Source organism: Saccharomycopsis crataegensis (genome assembly GCF_037102585.1).
Source record: "Saccharomycopsis crataegensis DNA, jcf7180000000077, whole genome shotgun sequence".
Classification (NCBI taxonomy): domain Eukaryota; kingdom Fungi; phylum Ascomycota; class Saccharomycetes; order Ascoideales; family Saccharomycopsidaceae; genus Saccharomycopsis; species Saccharomycopsis crataegensis.
The window spans coordinates 689,355-703,781 of NW_027043824.1; the positions used below are offsets into that span (position 1 = coordinate 689,355).

The 14,427-nt window shown below is 38.7% G+C and overlaps 8 protein-coding genes across 8 annotated transcripts; 2 read left to right on the forward strand and 6 right to left on the reverse strand. All coding sequences in view use genetic code 12, as the record gives it.

Annotated features, from left to right (window-relative positions):
* Nucleotides 1–285: 285 nt before the first annotated feature.
* DASC09_028390 (Sds23 protein) lies at nt 286–1,800 on the reverse strand (the record flags this gene model as incomplete). The annotated part of the gene is made up of 1 exon (XM_064996442.1): nt 286–1,800. One exon carries the CDS (start codon nt 1,798–1,800, stop codon nt 286–288), a length of 1,515 nt encoding a protein of 504 aa, XP_064852514.1.
* Nucleotides 1,801–2,325: 525 nt separating this feature from the next.
* Nucleotides 2,326–4,083, reverse strand: RAD57 (putative DNA-dependent ATPase RAD57; the record flags this gene model as incomplete). Its single annotated transcript, XM_064996443.1, has 1 exon — nt 2,326–4,083. The coding sequence occupies one exon, from the start codon at nt 4,081–4,083 to the stop codon at nt 2,326–2,328; it is 1,758 nt and encodes a 585-aa protein (XP_064852515.1).
* Nucleotides 4,084–4,271: 188 nt separating this feature from the next.
* On the forward strand, nt 4,272–5,756 carry ALG1 (chitobiosyldiphosphodolichol beta-1,4 mannosyltransferase; the record flags this gene model as incomplete). Its single annotated transcript, XM_064996444.1, has 1 exon — nt 4,272–5,756. One exon carries the CDS (start codon nt 4,272–4,274, stop codon nt 5,754–5,756), a length of 1,485 nt encoding a protein of 494 aa, XP_064852516.1.
* Nucleotides 5,757–5,908: 152 nt separating this feature from the next.
* On the reverse strand, nt 5,909–7,582 carry DASC09_028420 (phosphopantothenoylcysteine decarboxylase complex subunit; the record flags this gene model as incomplete). Its single annotated transcript, XM_064996445.1, has 1 exon — nt 5,909–7,582. One exon carries the CDS (start codon nt 7,580–7,582, stop codon nt 5,909–5,911), a length of 1,674 nt encoding a protein of 557 aa, XP_064852517.1.
* A 292-nt stretch (nt 7,583–7,874) lies between these two features.
* On the reverse strand, nt 7,875–8,960 carry MTF1 (RNA polymerase specificity factor; the record flags this gene model as incomplete). The annotated part of the gene is made up of 1 exon (XM_064996446.1): nt 7,875–8,960. The coding sequence occupies one exon, from the start codon at nt 8,958–8,960 to the stop codon at nt 7,875–7,877; it is 1,086 nt and encodes a 361-aa protein (XP_064852518.1).
* A 303-nt stretch (nt 8,961–9,263) lies between these two features.
* On the forward strand, nt 9,264–10,361 carry LIP2 (lipoyl(octanoyl) transferase LIP2; the record flags this gene model as incomplete). The annotated part of the gene is made up of 1 exon (XM_064996447.1): nt 9,264–10,361. One exon carries the CDS (start codon nt 9,264–9,266, stop codon nt 10,359–10,361), a length of 1,098 nt encoding a protein of 365 aa, XP_064852519.1.
* A 323-nt stretch (nt 10,362–10,684) lies between these two features.
* Nucleotides 10,685–11,098, reverse strand: BUD31 (U2 snRNP complex subunit BUD31; the record flags this gene model as incomplete). Its single annotated transcript, XM_064996448.1, has 1 exon — nt 10,685–11,098. One exon carries the CDS (start codon nt 11,096–11,098, stop codon nt 10,685–10,687), a length of 414 nt encoding a protein of 137 aa, XP_064852520.1.
* Nucleotides 11,099–11,927: 829 nt separating this feature from the next.
* Nucleotides 11,928–12,165, reverse strand: DASC09_028460 (uncharacterized protein; the record flags this gene model as incomplete). Its single annotated transcript, XM_064996449.1, has 2 exons — nt 11,928–12,099; nt 12,152–12,165. The coding sequence occupies 2 exons, from the start codon at nt 12,163–12,165 to the stop codon at nt 11,928–11,930; spliced, it is 186 nt and encodes a 61-aa protein (XP_064852521.1).
* Between the last annotated feature and the right edge of the window lie 2,262 nt (nt 12,166–14,427).

A 14,427-nucleotide genomic window follows, 5' to 3' on the forward strand; every position in this document is an offset into this window, starting at 1 on the left:
AAAAAAGAATCGAAATGGAAAAAAAATAAGAATTAGATATTAACAAATGAATGCCAAAATTAATAAGTTATGTTCATGTTTTTAAATGCTGTAATTAAACAAAGAAAAGAACCTAAACACTGGTTATCGGTATTAAAAGGAAAGCTGTAAGGGATCCCTTTTTTTATTTATTAATTTCTGATTTCATTCATTTTTATTTTCTTCTTCTCTTGCGCAAGATAAATATAGTATAAATAAAAAGATAAAACAGAAAAATAAATTAATAAATGAATAAGTTAAAACAGACTACTGACGCCCATCACTCTTGACGCTTCTTCTAAGTTGTTCCAAGCTTTTGGCAGATCTCGAGCTTGCACTACTCAGGGATCTTCTTCTTTGTTTACGAGCAGCATGAGGATCAATGGTCTTATTGGACGATTTTCTGGCGAGTAATCCAAGAATATCTGTCAATGAAACAACCCCAATTAACTTTCCAGCACGACCAGACATTTCAGGCTTCAAATTAAGGAAAGCAGGGTTTTGAATAGACTGAATAGTCGAAGCTGATGATAAGGTCGAGCTTTCCGAGTCAGAAGATGACAAAGGTGGCTTGCTTGGTGATGAGAACAGGTTAGTCGGACGCGGACTAACAATCCATAATCTATGAGCTTTTGTGGCAACCAATTTGGCGATAATGCGTCCCAAAGAGCTGTTTGGAAATACATGGAATATTGGGAACAGATCTTGGCCGTCTTCAAGACCTCGAGAATTCAAAATTATAGAAACAAAATGTAAACAAGACTTGTGGAGCAAATGTGACTGTGAGCTCTTAGAGACATGTTTGACGTCAGTGATGGAAATGTTACCCAACAAGTTTTGCTGTCTGTCAACCACAGCAACAGAAGAGATTTGGTCATTATACATGAGAACTAGAGCATCAATCAATGGTTGGTCACCATAGACAAAAATCACATTACTGGTTGAACCAATTTCCAATTCATCGAGAGGAGTTTGTAATAATGAATCCAATGAAGGGAAGCGTCTGGCGTTATCCCAAAGGTATCTAATCAATCTTCTTTGTGACAAGATTCCGCTGATCTTATTTTCGTTATTAATGATGGCGACTCTATGGACTCCCGAGCCCAAAATCTCCACCACGGATGATAATGTGTCCAATTTTTCATTGAGTTTGATGAAGGGATTCTTACTGGTCAATTGGCAAACAAATTTGATTGGCGCTTGTTTACCCATTTTGATATCGTTCAAGTATTCCAACGGTTGTCTTTCCAAGGCAAAATGAGGATCGAATTCCACTGCTGAGAGGTCAAAGCTGATTTTGTGTAACACCAACAATAAAAAGGTATTCAAGTCCCCATAGTCAAAAGTTATGCAATTAATATCATTATCAAACTCTTCTACTGGCAATGAGGTCAAATTATGACTGATCAAGGTCTTGAAAGCTTCTTCCATAGAGATACTACCGTTTACAAAAATTAACTTGTTTTCCTCCACCAATTCCAGCAACGGGATGTCCTGCCAATCACGAGGCGGGGCGGTAGAACCTTCGCTGGTAGAGATCACTGATGAAGATACAGAAGCATTTCTTGATAAGCTAACTGGAACATCTCCTGGGGCTGGCGCTGTTGATGTTGATGTTGATGTTGTGGATGCTGCTGTTGACGTTGTAGATGTTGGCATTGTATCGTGGTCAGATGGGGATGAGCCTGCTAACGCCGGTGGCGTCGAAAGCATGTCGACAATCGAGGTTTTGCGCTGAGGATTGCCCTTGTTGTGGGACAAATTGAGGTTGGTACCGCTCATGGCAAGATCTTTTGATAATATTATTCACTGTTGCCAGTACAGTGGTGATTTGATGGCGTTTTGGCTGGTACAAATATAGGATTGCTACAAACTGGAGAAAAAAAAAAAAGAAAATATTAAAAAACGGAAAAAAACGAGGGATGAAAAACTGACCATAATTCGTTTGACAGCATCAAAGAAAAAACCATAAATAGGCACACAGACTCCTTCCAACTCATTTCACATACACAGGCAGAACATCTATGATAATAAACCAGTCATCACAAGTAACTGCCGATGAAGGAATTATCGGCTCAAATATTATCCAGCAATCACAACTAAAATACCGGCAACAGCTCCTATATTGCTGGTCTGACGCACGTGCGGTGTGATTGACGCGCAAATAGACACACAATCTGAAATCACGTGCGAATGGCCGGCCGGAGGACCGGAAATCATTACAACCTTGACGGTGCGAATTGTATAAAACTGTATGAATTGTATAATGTATAATATAGATGGTATAATACATAATCAGAAATTGATCTAAACACACTTGTAGCCCTTGTCCGAAATACGGACCTCCAAAGTCTGCAAATGACCTCCAAACACCGAATTGGTCAACCTTACAAAGAAATGTTTCTTGTCGTAGCCCACTTCTCTAATATCCTGCAAATTTATCAACCTCAAACGCCTGTCATCATTTTTATAAGCGTGGATTTCATACTTCTGTAATCGTCGCTGCTCAAATTCAATGTGTCGGTCAATGATAGCAAGTGTTTTAGCAAAATCCTTCTCATGATTTTGTTCCACAAAGCTTTTCCGATAATTCTGGAGTTTTTCAATCTTTCTAACGCTGTGCTGGGTTAATTTCCTGATTCTTTGTTGTTTAAATGCTAATTCTCTCATTCGTAGCTGCTCATTGATTTCCATCCGTTTACTATTGATTTCAAACGGATTGGTGGTCTTTGATAGAAAAAGCCTGGTGGGAATTCTATTGGCCCATTGCAAGCTCAAACATGGCACTGTTCGATTGAATGCCATCACAGGCTTAGGCAAATTCTGATTCTCTTCTTCGTCCTCATCGATATTATTGCGCTGGCTCCTATACGAGGGATTCCCAGTTATGTCTACGGATTTCTTCACATACTCACTCGATTCCGATGGGGCAAATATACAAAAACGCCCATCTCGTGAGCCACCACTGAATTTAGACAATTGATGGGAGTCAATTTGATCTTTACTAATCTCGAACAAGTCCCACCCATGGAGCCATCCGAGTTGATAATCCCGATCAAGACAATCTATTTTTTGCAAACCCTCATTTTCTACTGGGATCGAGGTCACTTGGTTAGATATCACTACTGCAATGCCAAACTTTTCTGCAATTTTCTGCAAATGCCCGTATAATCTGTCAAGATATAAATTGACATCGACATTGTAATTCCATTGCTCTTCAAATGTCAGGTTCTCTTTCGCGCCACCACCGTTCAAACCAGACCTAAGATGATGAGAAATACTATCGATTATCAAAATTTTAATGGACTTATCTCGCGATAAAAGTTTCGGTAGTTGATGGAAAAGTAAAAGCTCTGATTGCTGGTCCCAGTTTTTACTGATGAAATGAGAAATGATATTTTCTAGAGCCGGCCCTGCTTCTTCTGGATCCCCCACTTGTTTTGTGAAATTAGAATTGTTCAAAAACATTTTTTTTTGTAATTGGATGATTCGGGTGATCGGGAGCATTGCCTCAGTGGATAAGAAGAACACTTTTGCCTTGGTTTTGTCAGTGCTGAGCCCACCCATAGTTTCAGGGATTTGACAATAAAGAGCCAACTGTATGAGGAGCTGGGTTTTCCCACTGGAGCTTTCGCCGGAGATTTCCGTGACATAACCTAAAGGGATGCCACCTCCAAGTATTTTATCCAATTTCAAACTTCCTGTGGTGAACCTCTTGGGAGTTGAAGTCATCGGATCCACATTACTACTCTCTTTGTGAAGATCATTAGCTTCTTTCAGGCATGCACCATCATACCCTTCAATCTTCAATTTCACATCAATTTCCTTGTTCAAAATATCCTTTAACACGATAAAGTCTTTGGAAGTCATTGCCGATTTTCCATGAAGAGCTGTACCTTGGTAATGTTTGGCTAATGATAAGCTGGTCATCTCCACTAGGTCCTTGACTCCTTTGGTCATGATATCGACAGTAGTGATCTCATATTTCTGGAAAAAGTGTAAGAACCGCGAGAACTCATCCCGCTCAAATAATTGGGAGCTAGGGAGCTGGCTATTGAGATCCATTGGGTTGAATCATTTGAGTTACGCGATGACAGGGAGAAATTCCAATGTTTTTTTGCCCTCTTTAATTTTCGAGATCCGTTCACGTGGAGAAAGAAGCCGTTTTTTTCTTTGACAATAATAATAATAGAAGTTGATGGGTCGTCAATATACTTGGTAATAATATATCCACTAAATATATCCATTCATATATGATTGTTATTGAACAGATACTACGATACATCGCATGGCTAGAATACCCTAGCTGGGTGTGGGCGATTATCCTAGCGTACTTTCTGATCCCATTTGTTTTCTATTGGGTTCTTCCCTCGTTACACCAACGGCGATACTACCAAAAGAATGCCAATGATGACGCCTCCAACAAACGCCATCAGGTCCTAGTGATAGTGCTTGGTGACTTAGGTCATTCTCCTAGAATGTTATACCATGTCAAGAGCCTCGTCCAACAGAAACAGTATAAAGTGCAGTTGTTTGGATACTTGCAGTCTACTCTCCCGCAATTCATCGTTGAGGGGGTAGATAATGGTGATATTGTTATTAATGAGATCTCTAATGGTCCAGAATCAAGAAGAGGTATCTTGGGAATGGTTACGAAAGTTGTGAGGCAACACTGGGTTTTGTTTCGCTTGTTATTCGCCAAGTCGGTGAAAAACTCCAAGTTTGTTATTATCCAAAACCCTCCAATATTGCCAATTTTACACGTGGTAATAGTTTGGAAATGGTTGTATTCACCAATGACAAAAATTGTTATTGATTGGCATAATTTAAATTACTCAATCCTACAACTAAAGTTTGGTGGCGACAACCCAGGAAAAATTAAAAGTTTCCTCGTCCAAGTGATGAAGTTTTATGAATTCCAATTGAGTAAATTTGCCCGTTACAACTTGACAGTATCGGCAAACATGAAAGATTATCTTATTAATGCAATATACCCTGGGGCGTCTTCTATTGAAAAAACCGTGATTTCACGCAAGTTTATTGTCTTGCGTGATAGACCAGCCGATCAATTCAAAGTGTTGGATACTCAAGAACAAAGAATCACCATAATGTCCAAGGAATTCCAGCGTATTTTCTATGATAATATGGCGTTGCAAGATTTTGATTTTACTAAGGATGATAAAATAATCGTTAGCAGTACGTCATTCACAAAAGATGAAGATTTCAATATCCTTCTCGATGCCATGAAGAAGTATGATCAGCTCATGCAATCACAACCAGAGAACTATAATCTGAAGATCTTTTTACTAGTGACAGGGAAAGGACCAGAAAAACCCCAGTTTCTTAGCAAGATCGCCTCCCTTGAATTTTCTCAAAACATCGTCATTCAGAACCATTGGTTTACCGCAGCAGAGTATCCAAAGGTCATATCTCTTGCGGATCTCGCAATCTCTTTACACTTGTCGTCTCTGGGAATTGACCTTCCTATGAAAATCCTCGATTTCTTCGGATGTGGGATCCCAACCATCAGTGTGAAGTTTGCCACCATTGGGGAATTGGTGAAGGATGGGGTCAATGGGTATGTTTTGGACAATAATACTGATGATGAATTGTGCTCGATGATCTGTAAAACATTGACCAATGAAAAAATCTACCAAAAGATAAAGAATGGCGCCATTGAGGAGAGTAAACATAGATGGGACGATAATTGGAAGACTGTTTTGAATGATATAGTATAATTAGTTACAAATTAGAATATATATATATATATATATATAAATACAAAAATAAAATAACATTAATGAGTTAAAACAGCTATTATGGCAAAATAAATCTATTAATTGAAATAAAAAAGTTTGTTATTTGTAGTCAGTGTGATTATTGTGAGAACTCATGGTTCCTCGGAAATTTTGGTATTGTTTTGCATTCTTGTACGGGTATTAACTCTATGTAGTATAGGACTATCATCGTCGTCGCCGTCGTCGTCATCGTCATCTTCATCGTCGTCATCGTCATCATCGTCGTCGTCATCGTCATCGTCATCGTCATCGTCATCGTCGTCATCTTCATCGTCGTCATCTTCATCATCTTCATCTGTACGCATATTGCTATCATCTCCTTCCTCATCCAACTGTAATTCATCATTTTTATTCTGCCTTAGTCTTTCCTTTTCTTTACTTTCTGCTTTCTGGATATCTAGTTTTTGAGCCTCTTGCTTCTTTATAATCACCATTAACTCCTTCTTTGCACTACTAGCAATCTCTTGAACCGTGGTCATCCCACCCATTCCGATATCTCCGCAAATCAAAACTTTCTCCACCGGCTTCAAAACATGGACCCAGGTGAAATTCTTGGCGATCATGTCAAGCTGAATCTTGGTCACTGGGTGGGTATACATAAACGTATTCATTGCCGGAGCAAATATTACCGGATTAGCAGGATTCCATACTCTCAAGATTGATGTCAACAAGTTATCAGCAATCCCATTAGATACTTTTGCTAAAGTGTTTGCAGATACCGGGGCAACCACAAACACGTCGGCCCATTTACGTAATTCAACGTGTAACACCGGATCGGAAGTATGATGCCCGCCGTCGACCCACTCATCTTCGTCTCTCCAGACCTTGAACTCTGCAGGAATCTTCAATCCTTTAACAAAATGTTCTGCAGATTTTGTGAGCACCACCTGAATCGACACTCGCTCTCTAGTGAACTGCTTATATAGCTGGGCAATCAATTCTGGAAGCTTGATCGTGGCCACCGATCCAGACGCCCCAACAAGAATATGGATCTTGTTGTCGTCTGTACGCTTAAAATACTGAGTAAATGGAACTTTAGGTCCTATTGGAGCGGTTTCAGGAACAATCGGCGCTTTGATTTGTCTGTTATTGCCAATACTAATAGTGCGCCGTATACCATCTTCCTTTGACACTGTGCTGCGGCTTCTATCAGCACTGTTGCTCCTTGAGCTGGCAGCGCTGTTATTATTTGAGCGTGTCGGTCCACGACGAGGCACAAATTGCAAGGCATCTGAGGCTATCACTCCCTTACTATTATTATTGTTGTTGTTCGATGCTTCTGACTGTAACTTACTCAATCCATTGGCTGCCCCACGCTGCTGCTGGAGTTGATGTTGAATGCGATTCTGGGACCATTGACCACCAATACTGATATTGGCATTGGAAGGATGAGCAGAGATAGAGCCACGACGTGATTTCTCCAAATCAGAAGGTTCATTGAACGATAACAGACTAGTTCGGCGTACGAGCCCTTCAAGGGATTCTGGGATCACATCCTGATCGCCGTATTCCAGAGGAAACGCTTCATTTATGGGCGAAGCAAGCACGTTCTTCAAATCCACTCCGCCAGTTTCTGGGTTGGTAGTGGAGGAAGAGGCGGTGACGATGGTGTTTTCTGGTAGGGCGTTGCCGGTCTTTGAAGTTTGCTCATTCTTGAGGATCGGGGTTGGTAAAACACTCGACGAGTTGTTGACTTTTAAAGTGGGTTTTGCTGAAGGTTCAGAAACCGTAGGTTTCCGCAGGGCTTTCCGTGATTCTTCAGTCATGGCAAAATTGACAATGTTATCGGTTGTTTCCTCATCGATAAAAGGCGACGACGGCAAATTTTTTTTTCTTTTTGTTTTAATTTTTTCTGTGCGTGGGGAGAGAAGGAGCCATTGGAGTGGGTCCTTTCATCGACTACACTAACAATCATAATAATTACGATGGCAATAATAATAATAATAATGGTACTCATTAAAATACTCATCATTATAATACTTATAGCAATATAATACAATTGTCACAAAAAAACATGAATACTCCTCTAATCTATTTACAATCTATAGTAACACAGTATCATCTTCTGTTGTGTGTGTCTTCAATTCTCCCCCCAATATCTTCAAAGGTTAACATCACATCTGGTCTGAAAGGCCAGTATCCAAACAACTTCGTAAGCTTAAAAAATTCCTCGGCACTCAAATCACGGGCACTCTTGTCCATGAACGGCTTGAAATCAGGCTCGTTCAAGAAAAATTCGGAGGCTCCAAACCCCAAAAGATCTATACTTTCTTTCAACGGAATCTTTGTCACAAGCAAAGTCTTGGTGATGTAGTCAAACTCGTCCAAATTAACATCAGTTGGCACTTTCTTTGGTTGGAAGTCCACCACCGCCATCGAATCAGAAGCACTGAGAAACTGGTCCTTTTCGAGAATCACTGGATTACTTTTTTCGATAAACTCTTCAGGAAAGTGGCTCAAACCATTTCGTGACACTGCAAGAAGCTTAGCATCCGCATAAGCCTGGGCTTGAACGGTCATCCGGTTTCTCAATATTTTCCCCCTTTGGTACCCAAAAAACTTACCAGCCGAAGCAGGGTCCAACAACAGGAGCATCCGCACTCTACCGTATTTTTGGATCCAGTTCCTATTACCAAAAGTATTCAAGTGTTGTACGGCAAGCTGTTCACCAAAACTGTTGGTATAATTGCAAGTCACCAAAAAGTTGGTATGGATATGGTCGTCGGACTGTTCTTCTGGAATGAAAGATTCCTTATTAAAGAAGTTGTGGTATGACTCCCATTTGTAAGGGTTCTCCACACAGATCTTGAGGTTGTACCTATGAGCGTCATCGACTTTTTCATTGTACTTTTTGACCAAAGGGAATAGGTGCTTCTGGTAGAACGCTCGACATTTTGGGAATGGATCCATTACAATCTGGTTTCTTGGGTGCAAATACGACTGGAGAGCGGAAGGCAAGGCACCCTGGGGAGAGTACAAGTGGAGAACATTAAGTTTCTCTGGCTCTTTGTACATTTTCTTCAATTTTGCCTTGTCGAATATCTGGTGGTACGCATCGATGTCTATAAGATGGCTGAAGTTATACTTCCAGACCATTTTCCGGAAAAACTCCTTGCTGAACAACCTATCCGGGTGCACTGACATTATTATTTAGCAGGATTATTTTTATTATTATTATTATTATTATTATTATTATTATTATTATTATTATTATTATTATTATTATTATTATATCCAAATAAGCTAATGATAATGAATGAAGAAAAGAGAAGAAGTAACTAAATTAATGATGAAAAAAAAAAAAAATTGACTGTTTTGGTTACGCAGCGATGGGTTAAGCGAAAGAAAAGTCTTGCCATCATCAACGTTATCAATATTATCATTATTGTATTATATATTCTTTACTATCTTTATCTTAGATTAATAAGAACTCATTTACAGGTTGGAATGTTCAGACCATTATTTGCCCGCGTGGGCCCAACACTCAGGTGGGTCCGTCATCAAAGTACAGAAGCATGCCAGCTGACAATTCAACCAAAAGCCGGCACTTCCACCACCCTTCGACATCTCCATTTCACAGACACTGTTAGCTACGAAACAGGGCTTGGGGTTCAGGAGAAGTTCGTTGCAGCAAATCTTGACTTCAAAAATATTCGCTCAAGGGCCTTGAGGCAAATTGAGGCCGTGAAATCGGGGAAGATGGATACCGACGAAGGCCCAGCTCAAGTATCTCAATACGAAGAGAATTTGGTGGCCAAGATGTTGAAAGATATCAAACCTGGACCGTTAGTGCTTACTTTTCAGTTTAACCCAGTGTACACCGGAGGAAAACGAGAAAAAGACTCTCATAGTGAGCAAGAGCTAGAAATTTACAATTTCAAAGGAGCCCATTACGTTCAGAGCAGTAGAGGAGGACAGGTGACTTATCATGGTCCTGGCCAAGTGGTGGCATACTCAATCATCGATTTGAATGACTTCAAAAAACTCGATGCCAAAGAAGAACAAAATGAATTAACTTCTGACAATGATATCCCTCAAATGTTGAAAAAAGATCGTCGCGCCCTTCCCCCACGTTGTTTTGTTAATGGTCTTGAACAATCCATCATCAATACCCTTTCCTCGGGCCACAAAATTTCAAGGAGCATGTCTGCTGCGTCTAGAACTCCATATGGCATAGATTCCTTCCGTACAGAAAATACCGGGGTTTGGGTTGCCGCAGACGCCAAAATCGCCAGTATCGGTGTCCATGTTCGTCGTGGCGTGACCTCCCATGGGGTTGCAATCAACGTCAATACCGATCTTGACTATCCTAACAAGTTCGTGATGTGTGGGATCGACAATGCCAAAACAACTAGCATGAAAGAGATTTGGGAGAAGGAAAACCAATCCAGAGAAGTTTCCATAAGAGATGTGTCTTACAGTTATGCTTGTGAGTTTGCCAAAGTGTTTGGCTTCAAACAAGTAGAGCATTATGATGTCATTGCTGAAAACTTCATCAAAGGAGTAGATGGGGCTTACAGTCATGGAATTAAAGAGATTTTATAGATTTTTTGATATTTGTACATATAATGTATTAGCTTTGGCCACCGGTACACTAATAAGATCTAGATCAAATACTATAAGGTGTGTATATGAGTCAACCCTATGCCCTATCAACTCACTCAAGTAGGATATATATCAACCTGGAAAATTCCATAAATTTATTTAATTCAATACAACCGAAGCAGCGAATATCGTTAGTTTACGCTCTCCAGGAATTCTGATTCATTAGATTCTCAATGAGGCTTGAAAATGGCCAGCATTACAATTTTGTTTCGTTGGTACCATACTTTTCCTTGTTACCATGATATCCTGACTAACAGATAAGTTCACCCCCCAGAAGCACAACCATAGCACCCACAATTGATGCATCTCACTTTCTCTTCATTCTTGGGTACTCGACAAACGCATTTTTTTTCAAGACATCTCAAACAACACAACTTTTCATAACCCTGTTTCTTCCATTTGGCAATGAGTCCCGCATCGGCATACTTCTGCTTCAATAACCATTGGTACAAGTCATTCGAGATGATTTTCTTCTTGTAATATAATTCATAAATGTATCGCGACCGTTGGTGATGGACACGGAGTACCGCCCAGGAATGCTCGTTTTTATTTGACGTCTTGGTTAGTTTCGAAGCTTCAATGTCTTTCAATTCCGCTTCATATTTGTCGAGTTGCGACTTGATATTATCGAACCCTTCTGGAGCAGCTTTCGTCCGCTTGGTTTTTATTTTCGGCATTCTGAAACAGAAATTCAAAACTTATATATTAGAGAGTTTGTACAAATTTTAAGCTACAGTAGTCATAGACCATCACATAAGGCTGGTTGAAATATTTTTTGCAGTGCATCGATGGATGTTACCCGGCAACATCACAAAATATGTCAATTTTCGCTCCATGTTTTATTTACCACATATTGGTTGGTTTTTCATTCAATCTGACGATATTTGACAATTAATATGACCAATGGCGGACTAAGAGATTTTATGTTGGACTTCAAGGCAAATTTAGACGTGATGTTTTTCTAATGGGAGATCTATGAGATGAGCTTCCTAAGCGAAATTCTGCTATGAAATGAGATCAATTTTAAAAACGATTCCGTTTATTGTTAGTTCAATATTTTCAGATAGATTCTTCTGAAATACTACCTTTTTTTTTTATTTACAGTTGGGTCAAATGAACTGTGATAATTGGTCATAGTTTGAGGACTCTAAATAGCATTTGGTGAAAATAGAGAGAAAAATTGCATCAATGAGGAGATTCATGTGAGGGAGTTATATTAATGGCGACGAATTATGGATGTTCATGTCCAGAGAATTCTGATCCAAAAATCATCAAAATAAAGAAGTTTTCTGGCTCAAAGTAGATTTTTGTGGCACCCTTTTCTCCCTTTACAATACAAGAGAAGAATTTACTGTTTCTTACAATTATATGTTAAACCAAACCTGAATTAAGCTAAAGGGAGCATTACACCGTCAAATATATTCGAGCTTATTATTGGATACGGTTGATAAATAGTATAAGTATTATTCTGAGATAATTTAAAAGCTCTTTACGACGATATTGTTACTATTTAAAAGATTCATCTTTTCTATTGTACTTGAAGTATGGAAATTTCCAGAGTTGATAAATTTGAGCTTTAGAAGATGGTCTAAGAATTTTGAGAGTCATGGGTCGGAAATATTGCTTTTTGCTCCGACCCTCGACAGATTTAGTGATATATGAGCAAAAATTAAGGCAACTATAAAGGTTAGTATTTGAGAAATTATTAAAACAATAAGAGGTTCAGGTACTTGCGTTCCAGCATAGTTTTTATCGTCATCAGCAGCCATCATGGTGATTATGGATATCAGTATATTTGAAATATTATTGGGAAGAATAAGGGGTTTTTAAACTTAGCTATGGTACAAAATACGCTTCACGAGCAACCACCTCGGGGATTAAAAACGTTAGTGAGATATTCAATGGGAAAATAAAATTCAGGGTCATTTACTTATCTCTGAACGGTTATATCATCACTAGTAACCAGAATATCTATTCTAATGTCGGTATGGTATTCATAAGGGAAAGATATAAAATGCCTTCATACTTAGATCTGCTCAAATATGGCCCAGTTTGAATGTCACCAGCAATCAGGAGCTTGGCTTCAAATTTTAGTATTGGACATTTGCTTTGAAATGAGATAAAAAGTTGCGCTACTTAGTTTTGGCCAAATTGACCTCCAGCGACCAGTATCTGATCTAATGATTATTAGTATTATTTTTCTCTGGCAGATAAGAAGAAGATGGAAACAAAAGTTTTTCTACTTAGGTCTGATTCATTTGGGGCACCGGAACCAGCCATCATTGCAACCATGAGAGTTAGTGTGATATTTTTTTGAGAAATGAAGTGAAGTGATTTTTGTACTTAGCTTTAGTTCGAAATGTGCAACCCCTGCAGACAGCATTGGGACTACAAATTCTAGTATTTCATTGGCAAGGATATAATATTGGAAGTTCTTAGACTTATCTTTTGTCATAATTTGATTAACGGCATCAACCATCCTGGAAACTATTAATTGTTAGCACTGTGTTTTTCAGAGAAATGAGAAAAAAAATTAAAAATAGAGGTCCTTGTACTTAGCGCTGATCCATTTCGAGTACCAGCAGCAACCATCATAGGAGCCATAAAAGTTAGTATGAAATTTGCTTTGCACTCAGGTAAAAGGTTTTCTACTTAGTTTTGGTTGAAGTCAAATATCACCAGCAACTAATAGTAAAACTATAAATGTTAGTATTGTGTTCACGATTAAATGAAATATAGGGGTCATCTACTTAGCTTTAGCCTGAATCCATCATCAGCAGCACCTAACATCGTAACTACTGAAGTTAGTATTGTGAATATCATTAAATACAATAAAAGGTTCACTTGCTTATCTCTGGCACAATTTGAGCACCACCAGCAACCAGCATCGCTAATGGAAAGGTTAGTATTTGATTATTTGGGAAGTGAGGTGAAAGGTTGTTATACCTAGCTCTAGTATTATTTGTGCATCATCAGTAGCCAAGATTATCAAATCCTCTTGCACCAAGTTAAGTTATGGTTGGGCTTTATGATCATCATCAACTGATGTGGGAAGTGAGAAGATATTTTTAGGCCTTTTTTTTTCTTCAATTAAATAGTGTGATTTTTTTTTGTTGTGATTTACTTTTGTGTAATAACTTAGTAAATTGTGCAATTTATCTGAGTAGAAGTGCAGGATGTAAACAAAAGCTGCATCTAATTGAGCACAAAGACAAAAACAAAATATGATCCAAAAAATTTGCTGATTCTTTCCATCACTTCCAACTCAACAAAGTGAAACAAAGAATAGTGAGAATGGTAACGCAAGTATTAACTATCGGACCAATCATCTTTGGACCACTTCTTTCTTTTCTTGCTCCACTATTGTGTCCAAAAACATGTTGAAAACCTGGTGTTGGGGGACTTTAACCTCCACATAAAACCAGTACACCATACATTTCATCCCTACACCAGTATGTCTTTGTCGATATCCACCGCTACAGTGGTATACTCAGTCACCTATGTCATTTAAACCACAGAATCATTAACTTATATAGTACAAGTCAGAGGTTTGGGGTGGATCAAAATCCGTGATTGAGACTAATTTTCTCTATAATCGAGAAATTAAAAAAAAAAAGTGTTTTTTGGAAGTTGAATACCCATATGAATATTATAGTCCGCAAACAGGATTGTAACTGGGCAATAATTGCTGATAAAAGTTAAGGCGTTGGCATGGCCATAGAAATAATTTATGCGGAAAAAAAATAACACCAACCCTTTTAGTCTGGAACACCGAAACGACTGAGTGGCTCATCAATAATACAATCACTCACTATTTTAGGCAAGCAGTTTCATACACTATCTAAGAATCGGTGACGCATCAATGAAGTGCATGGCCAGTAATTTACAATTGGCGAGGTTATTATCATTTAATTTTCTCTTGCTTGTAAAAGTCTTAAAAATTGTTGAATAATTTGTGCATTCAAAAATGGGATTCTTTTCATAGTTCAGATGCTAAGCATTTCTT